The following is a 27143-nucleotide window of genomic DNA, read 5'->3' as shown; positions in this document are numbered from 1 at the left end:
CTGGGCTGGCGGGTGGCCTTTTGGCGGTCGCCCGCCAGCCCAGTGCAAAAGCCAAAATACCCTCAGCGGTCTTTCGACCGCGGAGCGGTATTTTGGAGGGGGGAACTCTGGCGGGCAGCCTCCGCCGCCCGCCAGGGTGAGAATCACCCCCTATGTGTTTAAGTATTCCTGTCAGTTAAAACCTGCTCCTCGAAAAGCAGCATGCAACAAACCACCTAGTCCTGCAGCTTTCAATTTAAGTAGGTAATCTGAGGAAGTGCTATATTGGCATGGGTTGGAAGTGATGATGGTGTGTTTTCCCTAAAGGCAATATAATTCTTTCCTGAACTCAGTTGTCCAATCATGGCAGCAGACCAAGTCACATCTCTGGGGGATCTGAGATTTGACTACACATACTTGTTTGTTTATGTCATTCTGATCAGTCATTTTTCATTTTCAAAACTTTTATATCAGATTTTTGTTACATGGGAAGACAGTCAGAAATATACTGAATTAAAATAATTAAATTTCATGTTACTCTAGAGGCCTGTTAAATGTCACTCTGTGCTGAGTGGTAGATCATGATAGTGACTACTGCATCTCTAAGGAAGAAATCATGACAAGGTGCAACATGCAGTGCAACAGTTAACTGTCCCAGGAGGCACCAAGTCCATGCTGAAATATGAGGTATTTCTCGATTACAAAAACAACACGAGTAAGACTGTAAATTACACATCCTGCTGCTAATATCAATAATGTAACAGGAGTGGAGAAATGCATATATCTCTCTAGTATTGCTTTTCATCACGCCTCCAAGGTCTGCATGAAACCCTAAGAAGACAGGAACCAAGGCAGAAATCATACATAGCAACCCCAAAATGGCAGTATCTTTTCCCATTTAATTATCATATTATTTTACCACTACTGCAGAATTCTAGTGCTAGAAAAGAATTCCAACTATGGGAAGCCGTTCATGTCAAAATTACATCTCCCCATTTAGGACTCCTCCTGAAATGCATAGCGTGCTTCAAAATAAATACGGCACACACCAGAATTAATGTAATATGTGTCAAAATAAATATGATACCCGGCAGAGTGAATCTGACTTGAACCAAAACAAATATAAAACTAGGCAGAGTGAATATGCTACGTAGTGGTTAATATGAATAACACACACTCTGAATCGAATAAAAGGTATACTGAAATATATATCAATCATACTGAAATAAATACAACCCTCACTGTTAACAATATAGCAATCACTGAAACTAATACAATATTCACCAAAAAGAATGAGATGTTTTCTTAAATGACTCGCATATGCCAAGAAGAACAGGACATATTTTAAATTTAACATGAATATGAAAGATTGAAATGAATATAAGATACTGAAATAAATATATTATATTCTGAAAAGAATATAATGCACATTGAAAATAATATAACATACACTGAAATTAACATTACACATGTTGCAATGAATATGAATTGCATTGAAATGATTACCCAGATTGCAATGAATATGGGATATACAGAAATGAAGAGAAGATAATTAAAATGAATATGGATTGTGCTGAGCCCCATGTAATTGAATATAACATGCCTTCAAATGAGTATGACCAAAGTTGAAGTTCTCAGTACATTTGTCAAAATGAATATGGCAGGTATTGAAATTATTATAATACATATTCAAATGAATATGATATATGTTACAATGGATAGGCTGCATCTTAAAATTAATAACAAGTGTTAATATGAATATGACATCCATTTAAATAAATATAACATTGATTTAAAGGAATATATCACATGTTACAATTATTGTGAGATGAGCTGAGATGAATATGAGCTTCACTGACATTAATTTGACATGTTTTAAAATTCATATGAGTAACTTTTAAATTAACATGACATTTATCAAAATGAATACAGCTTGCCTTGAAGTAATATAATACACATTGACATGATCAAGATACATATTGCAATTGATATAATTCATGTTAAAATGAATATGATGTGCTAACATGATAGAGACATCCATTGAAAAGAATATGACACATGCTAAAAATAGTAAATGCATGCACTGAAATGAATATGAGCCCTATTGAAATTAATTCAACATGCCCTAAAATGAATATGACCTAGGCTGAAATTAAAATCAAACGTGTCAAAATGTATATGTTACGCTTTGAAATTAATATGATACACATCAAAATTAATATTGCATATACTGAAATGAATATAAAATACATTTAAATAGATATGACCCAATGATAAAATTATTATGACAGCTGTTAAAGTGACTATGACATCCATTGAAATGAATATGGCATTCATCAAAAGGAATATGACACGTTAAGATCAATATGAACCACTCTGAAATAAATATGACACTTGGTGACATATGGCCCAAGTCAAAATTAATATGACTTTATTAACATGAATATGACACTTTTTAAAATGAATATGAAACTGTGAGACAAATGTAGCAAGCTTTGAAATGAATAAAACACTTATCAAAATGAACACAAGACATGTTTAAATGATTATGACTCCTGTTTAAATGAATATGGCTTTCACTGAACTTACGTTGATTTGCTTTAGTATTAATTTTACATATTGAAATTAATATTACATATTCTAAAAGGGTATGGACTAAAATGAATTAACTAAAATGAATATACCACACATTTTTCAGAATACAGCACAAGGAACCAGCCTTTACGGCCCATCCATTACATGCATCTATTTGCAACGCAGGTAGGTATTTCTATATTTGTCACACAGTACTTTATCATGCAGGTAAATATTTTTGTAAATAACATAGGGGCAGGTTTATAAGCTCCTAGCACCACCTTGCGCCACATTAACATAATTTGTTTATGCTAATGTGGCCCATGTGTGCGTGGAGGGAAATGGCGGTAAGGATGATTTTAAAGTTTAAAGGTGGGTAGAGGTAAAGGGAGGTAAAAATAATTTTTTAGTGTAGGGGTGGGTACAGTTAAAGGGAAGGAAGGGTGATTTTGGGGTTTAGGAAGTGAGTGGAAAAGGGAGGTGGGAGTGAAGGAATTAAAAAAGTATTTTTCCCTTAAATAATAAAAAGACACTGCTATATATGTATGTATATATATATATATGGGTGTGTGTGTGTATATATATATATGTGTGTGTGCACATACACACATATGTATATTGTATATCTTTATTGTTTCAGGATTAGAGTACTGCCTAAATTATTCAAAAAAGAAGCAGGGAACTCTGGGTAGTTCGCAAGCTTAGGTGGAGAGCAGCTCCTTACTATGAAGCACTCTACAACCCCACTGGCACTCTCAATCTGCTCACCTCAAATGCCTATTTTTCTAGCAACTTTTAAGCATAGATTTCTACAGTTCCATCCACACCAGCGTAGAAAGTGAAAAAGTATTTCGCCATATTTACAGCACAGATTTTAAACATAGGATTAGGTAGTGCCATCCATGCCGGGCTAAAAAGTAACAAAAGCCTTTTACAACTCCAGGCACTGTATCACAGATTTGAATTAGAAAAATATCATCCACGCCAATCTGGAATAAATAGAAGCAGCACCTGACACATGTTTTGCTCTTATTAGAGCTCTCCAGAGAGGTATGGGGACTGAGAGTAAGGCTTGAAGAGTAAGTAGTGAGAGATGAGGAGCGCTATATGAGAAGCAAGAGGTGAGTAGTGAAAGATGGGAAGAGAGGGCTTAGTGATCAGAAGTGAAGGTTGAAAAATTAAGACTGAAGAGTAAAAACACAAAACCAAAGGTCAAGGGTGAGGGAATAGGAGTGAGGAAAGAGGAATAAGGGATAAAGAGTGTGAAATGGTGAGTGAGAGATTAAGACAGAGGTGTGAAAGGTGATTGGGGGACAAGGGTTAATGAATGAGGAGTGAAGGATAAATGGTAAGAGAAGAGAAGTGTAGGACAAGCAGTGAGCAAATATGGGTAAAAAATGAGGTGTGAGAATGATGACCAAGATTTGAGGCCTGATGAGTGAAAAATGTGAAGATTGAGGGACGAGGAATATGGCACGAGAAGTAAGAAATAAGATGTAATGATGAGGTATGAGAAAGGAAAGATGAAAAGTGAAGAATGCAGGATGAAGAATGAGAAGTGAAAAATGAGGAGTAATGGACAGGAAGCAAGGAATGAAGAACAATTGGGAAAATATGAGAATTGAGGAATTGGAGACGAACATTGAGGGATGAGAAATCTGAACAATAGAGAGATGAAAATGAAAAGAATGTGGAGTGAGAGATGAGGAATGAGAGTTGAAGAGTGAACTATGAGGTGTGAGAGAAGAGGAGAGTGGGATAAATGTTTAGAGGATGAGGAATTATGATTAATAAATAAGAATTGAGGAGTGCTAAATGGAGAATGAGGGATAAGGTGGGAGGTTTGATGAATGAAGGTGGTCATAGAGGCAAGAGGACAAAGGAAATTGGAGGTGAGAAACGAAAGATGGGTTATGGGGAATGAGAGTGGCAGATGAGGCGTGACAGTGAAGAATGACAGATAAAGGATAAAGGACGAGGGATGAAGAATGAGAGTTGAGGACTGAGGGATGATAAGTGAGCAATGAGGATGCCTTAAAAGCGATTACATACCACATATCTGAAGAATGAAAAATGGGGAATGATGGATAAGGAGTGAAAGCTAAAGAATGAGAGATGAAGTGTGAGGACTGAAGGTTGATTGGCAAGGCTATAGTATGGTATGTAGATTGAAGGAACAATGAAGGGTGATGAGTGAGAAATATAAGGTGAAGATTGAGATCTGTGTCATGAGGCGGGAGGGATGAGGATATTCTTATATGGTCAGGACTTTTTAGGAAACATCATTTGTTGGACGTTTCAAGAAGAATTAGGAGAGAAGGAGAAGGGATGGGCTGAGGGATTAAAAGAAAGTCAGGAGTGACGTGATGAGTACTGGATAAGGACTGATGAGAGGGTTAAGGAGTAAGAGGGTATACATGAGCAGTAAAGGATGTGGCGAGACATGTGTTGTGTGTAGAGTGGGGATTGCAAACTCATAGTGATATCCTGGTTGTATGATATTATATACAGTGATAAACCAACTAGAACGCTACAATTCCACCATTCCCCAGGCTCTGTGGCCCAGGAACATCTGGGGCTCACTGCAAGAGTATCTATTAACTCATGCTATCAATGGCACCAAAACCGGTTATTGTGAGGGGCAATTATGCGGAATGGAGTGGGGATGGGCGAATGATGGGAATGTGTATACAGACTAGTTACTGGACAAGAACTCCAAATGTAATGGTACCTAAACACCCTTATGGCCCCATTTCAGCTGTGATTAATGCTCTTGTACTTCGGAGGTTCCATCCTGATGTGAGGAAAAAATGTCTAGGACAAGGGGGACACTGGTGGACTGTTGATATATTTTGCGCAGAGCCACTGGAATTGTGTGGCAGAGGAAGGCCAAACTGTGTGGCAGGGCTGACTAAATTATGCGGCAGGAAAAGGCAAATTATGCTGCATAATTCAGCACATTTTGTAATAGTACTACTGCATTATTTTGTCATTTATACCATCCCTTAGGACCACATCTAGCCTTCTGCAACTTCTTCGTCAACTTCATCGCCCCCCTCACCATAGACTCCAACAGCTTCACTTCCCTAGGTGACCTCAACTTCCATTTCAACGACCATAATGAAATCAACACTATCAACCTCCTCGACAACATGAACAACAACAAACTCATCCAACTCATCAATGACCACATGCACACCGGAGGCCACACGCTAGACCCCCATCTTCACCTCCAGTGACTGCATCAGGTACAGCTACACCACAGACCTCTCCTGGACCGACCACTCCACCATTCACTTCAACATCACCAGCTCACGGACCTCTGCCCCAAGTCTGCCCAAGGCCCCTCCCGCAGCTGGAGAAAAGTTTCAAAAGAAACATGGATCAGTGCCCTCAACACCACCCACCCCAACTCCTACAACAACCTAGACCAGGACGTCAGAAATGTCAAAAATTGGATCAACCACTGCACCGACAAGCGTCGCTCCCATTGGCAACAACACCTACAGAAGGTCCGCCAAGCAGGCTAGCTGGCACATTGAAGACCTCAGAACCACTATGCAACTAATGGAAAGGAAATGACGCACCAGCAAGGACATGACCAGCAAGACCGCCTTTAAGACAGCACTCAACCTCTACCACAGACATTTGAGAGAATCGAAGAAAAAGGCCTTAACCTCAGGTATCAAATCAAGCTCCAACAGCAGCACAGAACTATTCAACATCAACAAAGAATTCCAAGTACACACATGGAACAATATATTGTATAATCAGGGCCACTGCAATTATGTAATTCTGCAGCCAGAGCTTTTCTTTTCATAATTATGCATTTGCCCCATTTGGCACATAATTCACTATCTGCTGAATAATCTTCTTTTTAGCTCAAACAGATCAAAACATACGAAAAACATGGCAACATGTGGTCCTGCGCAATGGAAGGCACTTCGAAAACATTGTTTGGTCCTCCTTCATTTGCTTGTTGCTGCATTTGGCATTCAGATGGTATTAATAGGATGAAATCTTTTCACACACAATCAATCATTCAGTCAATCAGTAGATTTGTATAGTGCTACTTGTAAACCCAGGGTATACCGGCCTTGGCAGGGTCCAGTTGATTAGCTGAATACCCAGGTATTCACTGATTTTCAGAACGCTTGAAGAGATAGGGGGTCCACAGATGAAAGGGTAGCTCATTCCATGACTTTGCTACTAAGTAGGAGAAGGCACGTTCTCTGCATCTACTGTGTCAGATGCAGGGGTGAGTGTTAGAGAAACAAATGCGCTGTGGAGGTGTCCAGTGGGCTGATGGAAGTTCAGGCGGTAGTTCAAGTAGGCAGGCCTGCAATTTTGTAGGGCCTTGTATGCATGGGTCAGGATCTTCAACTGGTATCTTTTCTGTTCAGAGAGCCAGTGGAGTTTTTGAGGTAGGGGCGATGTGGGTTTGTCTATGGAGATTCGCAATGGAACCTCCTATTCGACTCCTTTTAATATAGATTCTGCAGCAACAACAACACTGAGGCAACCCTCATCGCAGCTACCGATGACACCCGAGCCCTACTTGACCAAGAAGGGACTGAAGCTTTGATCCTCCTAGACCTCTCAGCAGTATTTGATACGGTCTCCCACCACACATTTGCTGTAAAAATGGCGGAAGACCTAGGCCCCGATTGAGATCTTGAATAGGATTTATACTTCAGAAGACGGGATATTTGTCACCGTTGTGATGGAGTAATTCGTCCACCAAGAACTCAATCAGACCCTTTGTCACTTACTAGCCTGGCATGAATGGACCTGTATAAATCCTATGCTTAAAACTTTGCTAGAAAAATGGGCACTTGAGGTGAGTAGATCCGGAGTGTCTGTGGTGTTGTAGGGTGCTCCATAGAAAGGACCTGTTCTCCACATAAACTTGGTAACTATTCAGAGTTCCCTTCTTATTTTCTTGCACAATTAATGTTGCACTGTAATCCTGAAATGATACAGATACCCACATATGTGTGTGTGTGTGTGTGTGTCTGTATATATATATATATATATATATATATATATATATATATATATATATATATATATACGTATATGTGAATATATGTATACATATATATGTGTGTATCTGTGGGTGTATGTCTTTTTATTTTTTAGGGTGGAATCCCCTTTTTTTCTTAATTCCTTACCTCTCTTTACCTGTACCCACTTCCTAAATCCTAAAATCTCCCTTACCTCCCTTTACCTGTACCCACCCCTAAACTCAAACATTATCCTTACCTCCCTTTACCTCTACCCACCTCGAAACCCTAAAATCATCCTTATTTCCCTTTACCTTTACACGCAAATAAAAAATGATGGGGCATATTTAAGAAAAATGGCGCTGCACCTAGTGCAGCGCCACTTTCCTTGTGCCCCTTAGCACCCCCCTACCGCCACCATGTGTGTGCTGTATCTAAGATGGCGCAGGTTAGGAGGCAATGCCGTCATTTTAATTGATGTTATTGATTCATATTCATTTAAAAAAAGTGTCACATTCATGTTAATGAATGTCATTCTAACTTTGATGTGGGCCATATTAATTTCACCAGCTGTCATATTAATTTCAAAGTGGTTCATATTCAACTTAACATGTGTCATATTCCTTTCAATGAATGTGAGATTCATTGAAGTGGATTTCACATTCACCTTAACACCTGTCATAATGAGTTTAACATGGTCATATCCATTTCAACATAGGTCACATTGATTTCAATATATGCACTATTCATTTTGATGCTTATCATTTTAATTTCAAATCATTATGTTTTCATCTTGACAAGTTTCATTTTAATTTCAGCATTGCTCATATTCAGTTAAAGGCACGTTGAATTAATTTCAATAGGGCTCATATTCATTTCAATGCATGCCATATTCATCTTAGCATGTGTCATATTCATTTCAGTGGATGTCTCATTCATATTAACACATCATATTCATTTTAACATGAGTCATATTCATTACAATATATATCACATTCATGTCAATGTGTATCATATTACTTTCATGACAAGTCATATTCATTTTGATACATGTCATGTTAATTTTAATGTTACTCATATTCATTTTAAAACATGTCAAATTCATTTCAATGACGCTCATGTTCATTTCAACTCATGTCATATTCATTTTAACATATGTTATATTCCTTTCAATCAATGTTATATTTACTTCAGTGGATGTCATATTCATATTAACACTTGTCATATTAATCTTAAGATGCAACTTATCCATTTTAACAAATATCATTCATCTGAACATGTATTATATTCATATCAATGCATGTTAATAATTTTGACAAATGTCATAAGAATGTTAGCTTTGGCCATAGCCATACTCATTTGAAGGCATGTCAAGGCATGTAAGCCTTTATATTCATTTAAACACAAGCCATATTCATCTTAAATCATCTTCTATTTTCCCTGTGTATCTCATATTCATTGCAATCTGGGTATTATACATTTCAACACAGTTCATATTCATTGCAGCATGTGTAATGTTCCTTTCAGTGTATGCTATATAATTTTCAATGTGCATTATATTCTTTTCAGAATAAAATATATTCATTTTGGTACCTTATATTCATTTCAATCTGTCACACTCATTTCATTGTATGTCATATTACTCTTGGCATATGTCAGTCATTTCAATAAATATCCCATTCTTTTTTATGAAAATTATATTTGCTCCGGTGATTGCTTTATTGTTTACAATGAGAGCCATATTTATTTCAGTATGACTGATATATCTTACAGTATATCTCTTATTCAGTTCAGAGTGTGCTTCATTCATATTATTCACTAAGTAGCATATTCATTGTACCAGGTTTCTTATTTGTTTTGGTTCGAGTCAGATCCACTCTGCCAGGTATCATATTTATTTGAACACTTATTACATTCATGTTGGCATGTGTCATATTCATTCTACACTGTGCTAAGTATTCAGGAGGTGTTCTATATGGGGAGCTCTAATTTTGACATGAACAGCTTCCCATATTACAACAGCATCTATGTACAACAAGTCCCTGAACGGAGCCAGAACCAGAACATTGGAATTCAATTTCATCTCTGTCTATGATGGGGTTATCCAAACAGCCCTCTCTAGAACTCTTCTCAGTCAATATGGACACTACAGTTTGTAAGGCCTCAAATGATCACAGAAACACACTTCTGACTTACCAAGTTTTGTGTCGTACATGTTGCATACGTAGGGTACCAATTTTCCCCGGGTCTCTTTTATAAAGTACTCAATGACCTTATCCAGACTCTTTAGCTTGATCTACAAAAAACAACAGGTCAAAGTAATAAATATGCTTTGGTAGGTTTTCAATTTGTACATTAGCGAAAAATTATTTTTCTCTCTTCAGCTGTATTCCTCTTTAACTGCATGCCACTTGTTTTGTGCTGGAAATTGGCTAAAAGTAATACAAAGTAGTGCAAAGTGCTGCTTAGCATTACTTGGGGTCAAGGAAGCGTTACAAGGGCGTTCCCATGCAATCACTCACCAGTTTTTATGCAAAACTCTCACTACCAAAACCGTGAGACAGGGTTTTGTGTAAAAAAAATATGCCTTTTGAAACCAGGCATTAAATGGAGAAATTATTTCATTTCTTCTTTGTTTTCCCACTATGCATGTGTGCTGCACTGTACAGCACACACTCAAAGTAGGAAAAGGTTAGTAGTTGTCTAGCCATAGGATTTTGCCTGGAAGGGAAACCTTCCAGTCCAAAACCTATGTTAAACTCTCACACACACCCTTGCAAAATTCTGAGCTAGGGACAGGGGGAGAATGGCATATCTCTGAAGATATTGCGCTCTCCTGTGCCCTCCACACACAACCCAGCACAGCATTTTTTGACTGCTGCACTGCGTTGGGTGACACTTTAGTAAATCTACCCGATTTCTAATGGATTAATGTGCTAAAGGCATCTGCACAGAATAATATAGTTACACCACCAAGGCTTAAATGCAGAATGGAAATGTATGTCTCTACAGGCCAGTGGCAAGTGGGGCAGTGGGGGAGCAGGAAGCTCATTCCTCTCAGCTCAAGGCCTTTATATATATGTGAGTCAATCAACCAGTGAAATATTAGAGTCCTTGCATCACATTTAACAAGGTTGGAGTCATGGTGTTAGGTTACAATGCTTTTCAGATCTTACAACAATTTGTGGCAATGTAATTTCTGCTTTTTCTGAACATTCCTATTTCCAAAGGGTTAAATCAGGGGTATACCCTGGATCCATTTTTTTAGTTTCATTTTGTTTAGCAGTACTCTTTATTTTACCTTGCACCACTGGGTCCTTGTGTAGTGAGGAGCCTTGAGACCCTAGGACACATTGCTAGTTCAGAGGAGAGGACCTCCCTTATACAACAACACCTTCATTAACTAACTACACTTTTCTAGACTGGCCTCCCATTCACCTACAAGGACTGTAAAAGCCTGCTCAGTGACATGGGGCATTTTACTTTCTTTGGCAGTATTCTGTTTTTGCTTTCAGCCATACTACATTGCATTCTGGTGCAGCGAGAAATGTTGAGCCCCCATAACGAATTTCTGGATCGGAGGAGAGGGCCTGCCTCAGACCATGCCCTCCCATTAACTGGCTACACTTTTAATTGTTCCACTCGCTTCCAGTCACAAAGTTGTAAAAGCCCACTTGATAATGCAGAGCATATTTCACTTTGTTAAGCACTATTTTGTGTGGTGACAGCATAGCATCTGAGGACACGTTGCCAAATCGGAGGAGAGGGCCTCACTCAGGTTAACCCCTTTTCATCAACTGTTTACACATTTTCTAGGCTCCCCTCTCACCTATCTACAAAGACCTTGTTAACGCGTCCCTTTATGACTAATTTACTCACTTTGGGACTCGTTTTAGGCCAATGAATCTTTTGACCCTGATTGAAGACACCTTAGGACGAGATAACTAACCAGCATGTCAATCAATATGTCAATATTGTCATCAAAGTTCACATTAATACGGCAATGCAAGTCAGTCAAAGACATTTAATACAACTCAGAAACCCCCATGACCTTGCAGTCATGAATAACCACACCGGTTTAGTACTAATATATGAAGTTTATTCCCTATTGATTACAATTCTACTAGCAAGTTTATTAGTCTCAAAACCAAGAAACACATTAGCATAGTCACAAGATGGCAATTCTGATAAGATTTCATCAAAGCAAGAATCACGAACATTAGAATATAACACAGCATCAGCATAGGTTATCCTTAGCAGAGTATCATCATTACGTTATTCAACAAAGCATAGATTTGGTCATTTGTCTATTTGCGTAAGTTTAGTGAACCCCTCATCTAACCTCGAATCAGCATTGGCATGTTGGGCTTCATGCAAAACAATTTAGTAACACCAATTTGGAAAACCATCTAACTATGGGCTCTGTTAAAAGAAGCAGTTGGTACCTAGAAAGGAAAAGCAAACAGACAATTACAATTTCATTGTCATATAGTTACCCTCCGTATTGGGTCAGCACTCAGATTCGGTCTTCGTCCTCAGGACATCAGTTGATTCGCCATCAGGAATTCAGCAATCAGGTAAAAGGGGGCATTTCCGTCATAAGGAGGTAAAGTGTAAACGGGCAATATAAGTCAAGGATGGCTTTAAGAACCAAACAGCAAAGTCTCTATGCAGAGTGACAAAGTGTCTGGGTCATAGCAAATCGCATCAGCATCTCCCTAATACTCTCTCCTATTCTCTCCTGTTCTGATTTACTTCCTTGTGACAAGGTTTTTTTCCCCTTTTCTGTTATACAATCCCCTGAAAGCTAATTGGCTGGGGTCAGTATCCCACTGTCTCTATCCAATAGTTTTTCAATTACTTTATTGAATTTGTCACCCCATAACTGTTCTCACGTAGTTTATTGGTCCTTATGATTGATGTCTTCAGTGGGTAGAATGTCCGGTATGATTTCATACTCTCGTGGTCTTCTTTGCATCTTTAGTCAGTGGCTCCATTGTCTGTACCGGTTCAGGCGACCTTGTACCTGTGAATAGTCTACGCTGTTGTGTTCAACAAAAATGTTTCACTAAGCAAGTCGAATTTCATGGGAACAGATCTACCACAGTCACATTCATCTTCTAGTTTGGAGAAAACAAGAGTTCATGTCCTTCAGCAAGTCTTCACACTGCACGTTAGAAAAATAAATTTAATAGGAAGGCCAGGCAGCTAGGCCTCGACTCATGCTAACTAAGGCCTAATGATTTATTTAGCAGAACCTTTGCATATAACCTATTATTATTAGTGCAAAATGATATCCTAATATAACATTTCAACATTATAAGTCAGTTTCATTAGTCATTGTATATTCGGGCGGCCACTCCCGGTGGGCACATTTCAAGCACACGTTTTAGCAAAATACATTAATACGTTTTCTATGCAGCATTATTTCACGTTAGTTCATAAACATTTTATATTAATATAAGCTACGCTCTCCCAGTCCCTCCTCTGATGACACTTGTCATCACACATAACCTTTCCCTTCACAACCTCTCATTTTCTTTAACTTTCGCATTCAATTTCTTCCTTTCTATGGGATCTTTCCCAAATTTCTTTGAAGATTTCTTCTTTTTCTTTTTCTTCTTTTCTTTTATTATGTTTTGCCAAATCTCTTTTAATTCTTTTATTAATTTTGCATGACAACCATAGTCCCAATAGACAAATCAGAAGAATCAATAGACCCCCTAATATTTTTGCAAGAACCCCGTTCCAAATACTACTAAACCAGTTCCCTACTTTTGTAATTCCTTTCCCAACTTTTTCCCAAACTCCAGGTTCCTTCAGCTCCTTCAAATCTGCACTTTCTTTTGTTAAGTTAGTAAGCATACCTCTAATCTTTTTACTGTTATCTGGAATAAGTGCACAACAATGGCGCTCATTAAGCATCTTACAGACTCTGCCACTTTATGCTAAAAGAATGTCTAAAGCAAGACAGTTTTGAAGAGTCATAGCTCTTTCCGCAGCAAGTTCAGTATTCATCAGGAGTATAGCCCCTGTGAAGTTTGTCAGCATGTTATCCACAATAGTAGACAACTTTCTAATTTTTAAGGAGTTTAAGATAACCCCTACTGAAGGAATTATGGCTCCAAATATGTCACCAACGACAGCAGCCGCTGTCTCTCGCTTTTGTCTAGTATGTTGTAATTCAGACATTTTAGGAATTTAAGTCATCAATCTGGTAGATCTTTGGGAAAACTATTCCCAAATAACATGTCCCATACCATCCCTTTGGAAGACTGTAATAAGCATTAAGCCCACATATATAATAGATCCCAGGGATCGCTGGATCCTGTCCATTTAACATGAATGTCCATTTACTCTGAAACAAAAAACATGCCTGCACTCACTTGTTCCCACAAATAAAGTGTCATGTTCAGATTTCGGCCTATATATACAAAGCCTTCCTACGTGTAATGCATCTATGGCTAACTTGCCCTGTGCCTTTATAGCATTGTAAGCATAATCATTTGCTAGTGTGCGTTTTTCTAATCCTTTTTCTAGCCTTTCCTTTAATGCTTTCCATCTATCATCAGTATGGTCTAAGAAGCTCTTTTCGACAGGTGTTAGTAAGCAGGTTAGATTATTGCGGTGCGCATAAGATGTCCCAAATGTCAGTGTCGGCTCAAAGAAACCCCTAACTAATTTTATGCTGTGTTCTTTAGCTAGTTTATTTAGAAACTCAATGACGGGCACAAAGGAAAACACTACATCTAAGTTAGAATAGAAGTATTGAACATGTTCTTGATCATAAAATCTTGTTAACAGCAAACTACAGCTTATCCCGTAGGTTAATGGCAGACTATGATAAGTAACCCCTTCTTGTACAGATGAAGGAATCTTCGTGCACACATAGCAATTTTTCGCATCCATTGTGTCAACATACTCATTCAGCAAGTGATAGAAAACATTAGTAGATAGTTCCCCTTTTGCATTAGTTCCCTCATGCAAGTATTTTGCATCCTGCTCAAACTTCTCCCATGGTGTTAGTGTAGCAGTCTCAGGATTTGAAGCATTGTTAGTCACTTTCTTATCCACCAATGGCATTCCCACAATCACACCTATAATTATTATTGCACAAACAATACCCAGAATAGCACTCAACAAACCACACATTCTACCCTTATTACTATTATTTCTATTGTAACTCATGATCTGTAAAGAATCAGGTAGAGGAATACAAAGCAAACAATCAACTTGAGGACGATATAAAAGCTCTTTTTTTTTTTTTTCTTGTGCAATGTCTCACTCTCTCTGCGAGTATTTACAGCGTTTCACTCACTCCAGGACCCCTTTGTCAAACAGGTTAGGAGCTTGTCATAATTGATTTTTCAAAGTTAATTCAGGTTAACAGTGTCACATCCGGTAATGTATCAGTCTCTTTTCTCAGCTTTTCAGCTTTCAATTTCAATTTAACACAGTCTCTTTCTAAAGTTTAATTCAGGTGCTGTAGTATTGACCTGGTACCTCTCGATCAAAACAGAATGCCAAGAATTCTTGCTGCCATTCAGCTAACGTTGCATATGCCCATTCCGGACCTGTGTACCTTCTGTTTGCAACTCTTTTTCTTTTCAGTTTGCGTTCACCCTGCAACTCTCCTTCATTGAGATCTTCTTTCCTGGTTGTATCAACTTCTTCATCTATAGTTGCATTAGGGATTACTTTCTCTCTTGCAGCTTGTGGCTCCGGCCAATTATCTCCTTTAAGTGTTTTCTTTTTGTCTGGCCTTTCAGGACGTTGAACAGTGCCCTCCTCTTGTGCTATGGTGTTTTCTCTTGATGGACCTGCAAGCGGCTCAGGAGGAGTCAGAACACCTCGACTTCCTTCTGCCTCACTCCCTTCAACTTCAGGGTCTGTTATGGGCTCAACTTCAAACCTGTATCCGTCTGTTTCTGGGAGAACCTCCTTTTGTGTCGGTTCCCCTGATGCCCAAGCTGAGATAGGCTCACCGTCACCCCTCTGGATCTCGTTTTGAGTGATTAAGCCGTCCTCAGTGGGCTCTCCTTCAGTCTCAGTTCCCCTTTGAATACTCTCCGGCCCTGAGACTTCCTTCTCTGCAGCTGTTATTTTGGACACTTCAAGTTCCTCATCAGTCAGACACGTCACCTTCTTTGTGTGACTAGCATGTATCCAATTCGGAAGACCTGCACATTTCACAGCAGTAGTGGTTGTCAGTATCACTTGATACGGCCCCTTCCAACGTGGCTCCAGACACGATTTCCTCACGTGTTTCTTGACAACCACCCAGTCACCGGCTTTCAGGGTGTGACCTGGATCACTTATCGGTGACAATGTGGTAGCCTCCACCTGGTGAGAAAAAGAGCGGACCACGTCAGACAGACCTTTGCAGTAGTCCAACAACATATCATCGGGGATATTCACAAGAGCATTTGCAGGTACTGCAGGCAATTGCATAGCTCGCCCCATTAGTATTTCGTGGGGAGACAGTCCTGTTTTCTTGTCAGGCGTATTTCTCATTGACATCAGTACTAAGGGCAATGCATCTGTCCACTTCAGATTGGTAGCTGCACACATTTTTGCCATTCTCGATTTCAAGGTACCATTCATCTGCTCCCCTAGTCCTGATGCTTCAGGGCGATAACTACAATGCAGCTTCTGCTCAATGATTAATGCGGCACACAAGAGCTTAGTCACCTCATTGTCGAAGTGTCTGCCCCTATCTGATTCTAAAGAGATCGGTAATCCGAAACGTGGTATTAATTCCATAAGCAGCAGCTTTGCTACTGTGAGACTGTCATTCCTACATGTAGGGTAAGCTTCAATCCAGTGGCTGAAAATGCACACAATCACCAACACGTACCTCAATCCTCCACACACAGGCAATTCAATAAAGTCCATCTGCATCCTGCTAAACGGACCTCCAGCTCTCCCAACGTGGCTCATATTCACCACAGTCCCTTTTCCTGCATTCATCTTCTGACAGATGATGCACCTGTGACAGATAAGCTCTGAGGCATATCTGAATTTTGGATTGAACCAATCGATTTTGAACAACCTGATCATTGCGTCTCTGCCTACATGTGCTTGACCATGATAAAACCTCGCAAACTGTGACAAAAGACTGTTTGGCAAAACCATTTTTCCCTCTTCTGAGACCCATAAGTCATCAGACCTCTGTACACATTGCATTCTCTGCCAGGAACATTTCTCCTCTTTGCTGGCACGTCCCTGCAGTGATTTTAGCTCATCTAATGTGTCAACCACCCTTAATGCAAAGTTTAAGAATGTTTCATTTTCAGTTTCAGGTAACAATTCCCACTGATCCCGAAACGATATACAGTTCAATGCACAAAACCTTGCGACTTGATCTGCATAGTCGTTTCCTATTGACACAAAGTCCTGTGACTTGACATGAGCATTGCATTTCACCACGGCAATTTAAAGAGGTAACTGAATTGCGTGCAACAAATCCTTAATCTTTTCGCCATTTTTAACTGGAGAACCAGAAAAGGTCATGAAACCCCTCTGTGACCATAACTGGCCAAAATCATGTACAATTCCAAATCCGTATCTGCTGTCAGTATAGATAGTGACTTTCAGGTTTTCAGCTGCGTGGCACGCCCTAGTAAGAGCAATTAATTCAGCCACTTGAGCAGAGTACACTCTTTCGAGCCAGGAAGCTTCTAAGATACCGGAGATTGTACACACGGCATATCCAGCTCTCAGTACTCCTACTGAGTCTCTCAAGCATGAACCATCAACAAAGATAATGTAATCATTTTCTTCAAGTTGGGTATCTTTAATATCAGGCCTTGGTTTGGTGCACAGATCTGTTACCTCAAGACAATCATGTTCTACTTCCTCAGCATCATCAATGTCTGCATTACCAATAGGAAGTAAAGTTGCTGGGTTCAATACAGTACATCTCTTAAGGGACACATTCGGAGACCCCAGTATAATGGTCTCATATTTTGTAAGGCGTGCATTTGTCATGTGTTGCATCTTAGTTCGGGTTAACAAGATTTCAACTTAATGTGGGACCACTACTGTTAAAGGATGTCCCATCACTATTCCTTCACACTGTGTGAGGTTTTGACCAACTGCTGCAACTGCACGCAAACAACCCGGTAAGGCTGCTGCGACTGGGTCCAAAGTAGCTGAAAAATATGCTCCTGGGTGGTTTGCACCTCCAGGGACCTGTGTTAGGACAGACAAAGAACAAGCATCACGTTCATGACAAAATAGTACAAAAGGCTTAGTGTAATCAGGCATACCTAAAGCTGGTGCCCTGCACATACTTTCCCTCAATTCCATAAATGTCTTCATCTCTTTCACAGACATGGATATAGCACCCAGGCCATCCTATTCTTCTTTGACAGTCGGTCTTATCAAGGGCTTAGAGATGATCGAGAAGTTGGGAATCCACTGACGACAGTAGCCCACCAGTCCCAAAAACATCCTAACATCTCTCTTTGTTGTCGGGGGATTCATCTGCAGTATGGCTGTCACTCTTTCTTTAGATATTTTTCTCGACCCTTTCTCAATCAGGTGACCTAAGTACTTCACTTCTCTCTGACAGTATTGCAGCTTCTTTGGGGACACTTTGGGGGTCATTACAACCTCGGCGGTCTTTTTACAAGGGACCGCCGTGCTGAAGACCGCCAGTGGTGGCGGTTTTCCGCTCTGCGTATTATGATTGTTGGCAGCTCTACGTCGTTTTTCCGACGGAGAGCCGCCAACAGCCATAGTGACGGGCGGCAGAGAAGTGGAGGTTGCTCCACCTCCACCGCCACGCCAACAGAACACCGCCCAGCAAATCACATCCTGTGATTCGCCGTCGTGGTGTTCTGTTGGCGGTGTGGTGTCGGCGGAGCTGCCCCCATGGCTCCCGTCCCCTCCCGGAGGATCGACAGAACAGGTAAGTCGATCGTCCGTTAGGGGAGGGGGGTGGTGGGGTGTTGTGTGTTGTGTGGGTGCATGGGGGTGTGCGTGGGTGTATGTAGAGGGGGGTGTGAGTGCGTGTATGCTTGCAGGGGTGTTGCATGTTTTGGGAATGAGTGCGTGTATGTCTGTGGGTATGTCTGTATGGATGTGTGCATGTATGTTTGAATGTGTGTGTGCGTGTCTGACTGTGTGTGTGGATGTTGGCATGTATGTCGGTGTGTGTGCGTGTATGTGTGTTGGTGGTGCCTGCGTGTGTGTCGGGTGTGTATGTGTAAGGTAATGTCGGGGGTCTGTGGGGAGGGGGGTCCTGCCACCTTTGGAGGGTGGCAGGAGTGGTGGGGGGTGTAGGGGAGGGAGTCGGGGTGGGGGTGGGGGGGTGGGGGAGACCCCTATCAGTGCCAGGGAAGGAATTCCCTGGCACTGATAGTGCTTACCGCCATGGATTTCATGGCGGTTCCTACCGCTGGAAATCCACAGCGGTAAGCCAAGTCAAAATACCGGCGGCGGTATTGTCACAACCGCCGGGCTGGAGACCCAGGTCTCCAGCCCAGCGGTCGTCTCCGCTCTGGCGGGCGGAACGGAGAAGCGGCGAATGACCATGGCGGTAACCGCCATGGTCATAATCCTCAAAAAAAGACCGCCAGCCTGTTGGCGGTCTTACCGCTGCTTTAACACCGTCCGCCAGGGTTGTAATGACCCCCTTTGTATCCGTTCTTTCCCAAATGGTTCAGTAAGGCAATTGTGTCATACCTGCAGTCATCTTTTGTCCTGGACGCAATCAACAAATCATCAATGTATTGCACTAATGTTGAACTGAAAGGCAGTTCTAATGATTCCAAATCCTTCTTCAATATCTGATTGAAGATGGAAGGTGACTCAGAAAACCCTTGAGGAATTCTGCACCAACTGTACACCTTATCCAGGAATTTGAAACTGAAGAGAAATTGGCTATCCTCATGAAGAGGCACCGAAAAGAATGCTTGAGACAAGTCCACAACTGTGAACCACTCTGCATCACACAGAACCTGAAACATGATTACAGCTGGATTTGGTACTATGGGGCAACACTTTACCACAATCTCATTTATTTTCCTCTGGTCTTGAACAATTCGAACTTTCCCACAAGGCTTTTTCAGACCCATTATTTGTGAATTACACGAGCTACTCAGCACTTCTTTCAGAACCCGTTGCTTCACAAAGTCTGCAATTATTTGTGCTACTTGAATAAGGACATCTTGTGCCATGTGGAATTGCGGTACCTGGGGAAACACAACATTCGGCTTCACCTCTACTTTAACTGGTTCTACTCCTTGTATCAGTCCCACTTCTTTTTCTGTCAAGTCCCACACTTTCTCTGTCAATGTTCCCTGCAACTCGGCTGGTAAGTCATTCACTGTAAGCATTGGGAATAGGGTTATCAAAGGGTATTACTCATTTGCGGTCTCATTCTCTAACTCTAGAAACTGGCCATCGTTCCCCTCATCATCACTGTTCGTCTGCACCTCAATCCCTTCACTGGAACAGGTAATCGAACAACTCGTTTTACACAGTAAGTCTCTTCCCAGTAGGGATACGGGACTCGTGTCACAGACTACAAATTTGTGTAATCCCTGGAAGTTGCCAATCTCAACTTGGACCGGCTCTGTAATTGGGCTTGTCAGGAACTGATTTGTTACTCCTACCACCCTTATGGTACGCCCCGAAAGTGGTAATTTCGGAACCTCTGCACTTATGACTGTAGAGCGTGTAGCTCCTGTATCAACTAAGAATGAAACCTTATGACCCATCACCTTCCCCTCTACATAGGGTCTCCTTTGGTCTACTTCTAGGGATGCTGCAAGCCTGTACTCCTCACTGTCTGAACAATCATCCGACCATTCATCGTTTATTCCATCCTCACCAGGCAATGGGAACTGCTGTACTGTGTTATTTTGACTCATTGTTTGACCTGTGACCTGTTGAGGAAGCATTACCTGTTGCTGTCCCATTGGAGCTAATGGTATCTGCATTTGCTGTCTAGGTACGATGGGAATCTGCTGCTGTGCCTGCTGCATTTGTGCTGGTTGAACACGCAGCATTTGCATCTGCTGCAAGGGCTGTAACCCCTGCATCTGTACCATGTTATTCTGGAAGTTCTGATTCTGCCCTCTCATTTTTGGACCTCTCACATTCTGAAAGGTACCGACATCATTGCTTTGTTGAGCAACACCATCCTGCACCACCATTGGGCATTTCCCGCTTCCAATGCCACACGCCCCCGCACGCGTGACATGGTGACATCTTTTTCATCCCCTGCACATCATTTTGAACCACACCAGTATTCAAGTCTGGATCACGGTTCACAAAACCTCCTCGTCCTCGACCTCTTGGTTGCGCCTCAAACACTCCATTCCCCTGCGGTTGCTGCTGTATCACCTGCTGTACTCCATTTCCCTGAATCCCTGCTTGCGCTGCCTTAATCTGCATCACCATCACCTTCTCTTTCAACTTTCTCTGCTTCAACTCAATCTCGTCACTACAGTATTTTGTATTCTGCAACACCTCATCAATCGGCTTTGCTTGCCAACAGATCAAATGATTCTTAATCATCTGGCTAATCTCTGGTCTCAGCCCTTCAACAAATCTGAACACAAGATGATTCATGTCTTTCAGCTCAATGACCTCAGTGCCACTGTAATGTTTGAAAGCTTTCAACAATCTCTCATAGTAAGCATGAATCGACTCTTTGGCTTCCTGTGATGTTCGATCGATTTTCTGCCAAGCAGTCAGTCAGTCAGTCAAATAACTTTATTCGGCGTATTGCCATAAAAGTACACATGCATACATATGAATCATCATAAAATACAATACTTATTGCATATTTCAAAAAGCAAGACTCTTCAATCCACAGGTCTTTGGAACCTAAACATGCCACTTGAACCTACTAAATATAAGATAATAAATACTTATAAAATCATAAACAGCAATAAAACAGTACCTAGATTCCATTAATAAATAATCACATTACTGATTCATATCGATTCCTAATAATAGCAGATTTAATACAACTTAAAATGGAGCTACATATTTGTTTGGACGAGAGGCTTTGAATGCCAATCAATCCTTCTTTATAAGATGAGGTGTGCAAATTATGCAAAATAGGTAGTAAAAAAGTTTCCCTAGGAGCTGAGTAAAGTGTACAAAATAAAATGAAGTGACGTACTTTGTTTCGAAAAATTGTCACAAGGGCATGGTGATAATGTTTTTTCCCACACGCATTTTGTTGGAAACGCCACTCTAAAATGTATCATATTGAGTCTAAAAAGTACAAGTATAGAGTATAGGGAGGGAATCGGAAACCAAATAAAATAAGGTCCTAACAGATTTGAGGATGGAATTTGTACATATGAACCAAAAGAACTCAAATTCGCTGCCGCTTGATATCTAGAATTCATAACATACTCTTTATATCGAAATTTAACAATTTCCTTCGCATTGGCGGGCAAGAGCTCTGGTTTAAGATACATAGACTCCAAGTCCAAGTTTCGGAAGCAGTTATGAACAAAGTTTAACCATGGAATTTTGTTATGGTTTGCTAATGAAATACAGTCTTTTACACACTCATGTGTTAAGGTAGCCACCGGATTTAACCATACTTTTATCCATAGCAGAAGGGGGGCAATATCTATCAAATCTGTAATGTAACCAATCCCCAGCTCCTCATGGCATATAATATTCGCTACATTCTTGGGTACCCTAAGTAGCCAGTGAAGAAATTTATTCTCTGCCCGTTGTAGAATAATTGAGCTGGTATCTCCCGAGAGGCCATCCCCATAAGTTGCCGCCGAGACACATTTAGACTTATAAAGCGTAATGATCTGGTGTACCGGTCTGTGCCCCAGTCTGCGAGCGAAGCGAAAACTTGCTTCGACATTTCTTTCCATTTGTTGAAGTTTAAAATTCATATGGAATTTCCATGACAGAGAAGAACTTAGGTGCAAACCTAAGTAGCAGAAATTATTTGCCTTTGTTAGAGTGTTCCCTGCCATTATAAAACGTTTAGTGCGTGTGTTCTTAGAACCGCAAATCATAACATGCGACTTTTTGAATTTGACTTTCAGATCGAGATCCTGAGTGTGTATTAAGAAAAGGTCCAAGAGGATCTGTAGGCCATTGGCCGTGCGAGCAATTAAAACGGCGTCATCAGCATACAATAAAATCGGCAATTGTCTAAAGCCCACCCTTGGAAAATCCTTGCCATTTTGAGCTAAATAGTTATACAGGCCATTTATATACAACAGAAATAAAAAAGGAGCCAAAGTACAGCCCTGCCTGACGCCCCGATTAGATGCAAGGGGTTGTGATCTTTCACCATGTTGTCCAAACTGAATTGTAATGGTAAGATTAGAATACAAGCAGTCACTTTCGGCGAAACTTTCTGCTTCAAAAACTCAATCACTTTATGATAATACCTCATCACTTATGCGGATGGTGCTCCAGTAACCTTATCCCTTGCCGGCTCCTCTGTTGGCCAAACTACGCCCCTCTTGCACTCAAGCCATAAGTCAGGTGGAACTATAATCTCAAACAGGGTATTCAAGTCCTCCCAGAGACATTTTGCAAGCTTCACAAATCTGTCTGTCTGCTGAAACCCCTCTATCGGCTTCTCCCTCAACCTGGGGTAGTCATTTGTGAATGACAGGATGTCACCCCTAGACCACGGTACATGGACTAGAACCCCTCCGGCTGTCTCTCTCATTGGTAACATTTTTACTGTCCAATGTCCGGTGCGGCTTTAACCTGCTTTGGTTTCGGACCATCACCCTTCTCTTTATCTCTTTTCTTTGCCCATCTGCCTTCCCATTTCTCTAAGGCTCCCCAAATTTGAGCACTCTGCAGTATTTCTTTGAGGTGTGTTTTCATTCCGGTAGACCTCATGTGCTCGAAATCTTTTGGCTCGAAGTCTAATCTGTAGATTCTTTTCAAATGTTTAGTACTCTCAATGTCTCTGTTGTATTTATCTGCCAGGTTTGCCAACCTCTGATGCACCTTGCTCACTTCTCTAGTTATTTTGGGGCACAGATACCTCAATTCTGCTTCCATGTATGACTCTAGTCTCTTTACCCCCATTGTTCCTTCCACAAGTTCCATGGCTTCTACACCCAGTCTCACAAAATTCAAGTATTCTTCCCTTTCTGACCTCTCTGTGGTCACTGTATTAGTCTGCGGAGTGTTGAGTTTGTCCAACCACTCGTTCAATTGTTGCGCTGTTAAGCCCTGCGATGAAATGTTTCCAGACTGCACCATTGGTGTCTGTGTCGTATTTGTACTCATTACCTGTGGGGTTAGCATTCCCAACCCTGCTTGCCTCATTGTCTCCAAAGGAACCCCAATCGGACTAAAGTCTAACAAGGATCTAGATCCTTCTGCTGCCTGTGTCATTCCTTGGGAACTTCCTGTGAACCCTCCTCTTATCGCCTCTTAGGTCATTACTCCCTGATCACATACACCAGGCTTACCTTGGGCATACAGCGGTACTGGTGGACCAACAGTAATTGGCAATGATATAGCAGCTGGTGTCTAACCAGATCCCAAACCCTGTGCAGCATTAACTCCCATAGCTTGATTCATCTTTAGTGCTGTAGCTACTGACTGCGGTCCTGCAACTGAAGTGTAACTCGGAACCAGCTGTTGCTGCGGCTGGGGCAGCAATTGCAGAGTTGGTTCAATGTGCACTAACTTTGATCTCGTATATATCGGGTCAGGCGGCACCATCAGACTCATATTTGTTTCCAATACTGGAACATCAGGATAAATCCTTTGAATCTGTGGTGGTTGCAACTGTATCTGTGTGTCTGGCGCAGTGGGTACACTGACACCATTCTGTATCAAAACTGTATCACTTGTCTGCCCTGTACTTGTGATGCCCCTATTTTGTGCCGGGTCTTCAGAACCCACACTTGTGCTATGTACGTTATCGTTTATGGCATATGGTGGCGTGTGATCATGTAACAACTGATTAAGAAACTCTTCATCGTTGGAATCATCTGCGTCTGCCCAAGACCTCTGATTCTCCTTTGGTTAATCAGAACCCTTGTCTGTCTTACAAGTAGCCTTCTTTCCCTGTGTCTCATCTTCTTGTGTTATGGCCGGGAACATTTTAAGTCCATCAACTATTCCCCTTCTCCACATCCTGTTCTCATTATCCCATCTAGCCTTGGCTAAAGTCTTTTCTGCTTTCCTCATTCTCCTCTCAAATATCTGCTGTCTCTGTCGTATGGCCATCAATTCCCAAATTGCTAATGCCTCATACTGAGCTGGTCTCGGAGGTGGTTTTTGTACACTTAACATCATTCGCAAGTTCTCCAAAATTCTGGTATTAAACGTTCCGTACTCCGGAAACGCTAAACATCCCTCCTTTTCTGTCAATTTGCACCACTGCTTCATCCAAAGACATGGCGCGACTCCCTTCTCTTCCATTACAATATAAGCTGGAGTACCCCCAGGCGGTGTAGGCTCCCCCACACTCTTTCTAATATATACATCTCCCTTCAAAGCACTCTTTAGAGCCTTGAAAAACTTCATGTTTGCGTCTTTTATTTTGTTTAGAATCTAATCAGGAAGTTGTAGGAAAGTACCATCTTGCCTGGCATGTTACCCCCATATTTCACTGTATATATGTTGTTTTAGTTGTATGTGTCACTGGGACCCTGCCAGCCAGGGCCCCAGTGCTCATAAGTGTGCCCTGTATGTGTTACCTGTGTTATGACTAACTGTCTCACTGAGGCTCTGCTATCCAGAACCTCAGTGGTTATGCTCTCTCATTTCTTTCCAAATTGTCACTAACAGGCTAGTGACCAATTTCACCAATTTACATTGGCATACTGTAACACCCTTATAATTCCCTAGTATATGGTACTGAGGTACCCAGGGTATTGGGGTTCCAGGAGATCCCTATGGGCTGCAGCATTTCTTTTGCCACCCATAGGGAGCTCTGACAATTCTTACACAGGCCTGCCCTTGCAGCCTGAGTGAAATAACGTCCACGTTATTTCACAGCCATTTACCACTGCACTTAAGTAACTTATAAGTCACCTATATGTCTAACCTTTACCTGGTAAAGGTTGGGTGCTAAGTTACTTAGTGTGTGGGCACCCTGGCACTAGCCAAGGTGCACCCACATTGTTCAGGACAAATTCCCCGGACTTTGTGAGTGTGGGGACACCATTACACGTGTGAACTATTCATATGTCACAACATATGTATAGCGTCACAATGGTAACTCCGAACATGGCCATGTAACATGTCTAAGATCATGGAATTGTCACCCCAATGCCATTCTGGCATTGGGGAGACAATTCCATGATCCCCCGAATCTCTAGCCCAGACCCGGGTACTGCCAAACTACCTTTCCCGGGGTTTCACTGCAGCTGCTGCTGCTGCCAACCCCTCAGACAGGTTTCTGCCCTCCTGGGGTCCAGCCAGGCTTGGCCCAGGAAGGCAGAACAAAGGACTTCCTCAGAGAGAGGGTGTTACACCCTCTCCCTTTGGAAAAAGGTGTCAGGGCTGGGGAGCAGTAGCCTCCCCCAGCCTCTGGAAATGCTTTGATAGGCACAGATGGTGCCCATCTCTGCATAAGCCAGTCTACACCGGTTAAGGGATCCCCCAGCCCTGCTCTGGCGCGCAACTGGACAAAGGAAAGGGGAGTGACCACTCCCCTGACCTGCACCTCCCCTGGGAGGTGCCCAGAGCTCCTCCAGTGTGCTCCAGACCTCTGCCATCTTGGAAACAGAGGTGCTGCTGGCACACTGGACTGCTCTGAGTGGCCAGTGCCAGGAGGTGACGTCAGAGACTCCTTCTGATAGGCTCCTACAGGTGTTGCTAGCCTATCCTCTCTCCTAGGTAGCCAAACCTCCTTTTCTGGCTATTTAGGGTCTCTGCTTTGGGGAATTCCTTACATAATGAATGCAAGAGCTCATCAGAGTTCCTCTGCATCTCTCTCTTCACCTTCTGCCAAGGAATCGACTGCTGTCCGCGCTGGAAGCCTGCAAAACTGCAACAAAGTAGCAAAGGCGACTACTGCGACCTTGTAACGCTGATCCTGCCGCCTTCTCTACTGTTTTCCTGGTGGTGCATGCTGTGGGTGTAGTCTGCCTCCTCTCTGCACTAGAAGCTCCGAAGAAATCTCCAGTGGGTCGACGGAATCTTCCCCCTGCAACCGCAGGCACCAAAGAACTGCATCACCGGTCCTCTGGGTCTCCTCTCAGCACGACGACCGAGGTCCTTGAACTCAGCGACTCTGTCCAAGTGACTCCCACAGTCCAGTGACTCTTCAGTCCAAGTTTGGTGGAGGTAAGTCCTTGCCTCCCCACGCTAGACTGCATTGCTGGGAACCGCGTGTTTTGCAGCTACTCCGGCTCCTGTGTACTCTTCCAGGATTTCCTTTGTGCACAGCCAAGCCTGGGTCCCCGGCACTCTAACCTGCAGTGCACGACCTCCTGAGTTGTCCTCCGGCGTCGTGGGACCCTCCTTTCTGACTTCGGGTGAGCTCCGGTTCCCTCCACTTCGTAGTGCCTGTTCCGGCACTTCTGCAGGTGCTGCTTGCTTCTGAGTGGGCTCTTTGTCTTGCTGGACACCCCCTCTGTCTCCTCACGCAATTGGTGA

The 27143-nt window shown here is 41.9% G+C and overlaps 1 protein-coding gene across 3 annotated transcripts in view; it reads right to left on the bottom strand.

Annotated features, from left to right (window-relative positions):
• The window catches only part of STAP1 (signal transducing adaptor family member 1), a 478236-nt gene that overhangs the window by 169726 nt on the left and 281367 nt on the right, over positions 1 to 27143 (bottom strand). For all 3 annotated transcript variants that reach the window (XM_069235790.1, XM_069235796.1, XM_069235804.1), the window contains exon 8: positions 9756 to 9855. In XM_069235790.1, the coding sequence (XP_069091891.1) occupies positions 9756 to 9855 (100 nt within the window). The remainder of the gene's footprint in view (positions 1 to 9755; positions 9856 to 27143) is intronic.

This window comes from Pleurodeles waltl, chromosome 1_2, assembly GCF_031143425.1.
Source record: "Pleurodeles waltl isolate 20211129_DDA chromosome 1_2, aPleWal1.hap1.20221129, whole genome shotgun sequence".
NCBI lineage: Eukaryota > Metazoa > Chordata > Amphibia > Caudata > Salamandridae > Pleurodeles > Pleurodeles waltl.
This window is presented reverse-complemented; position numbering and strand designations above follow the sequence as displayed.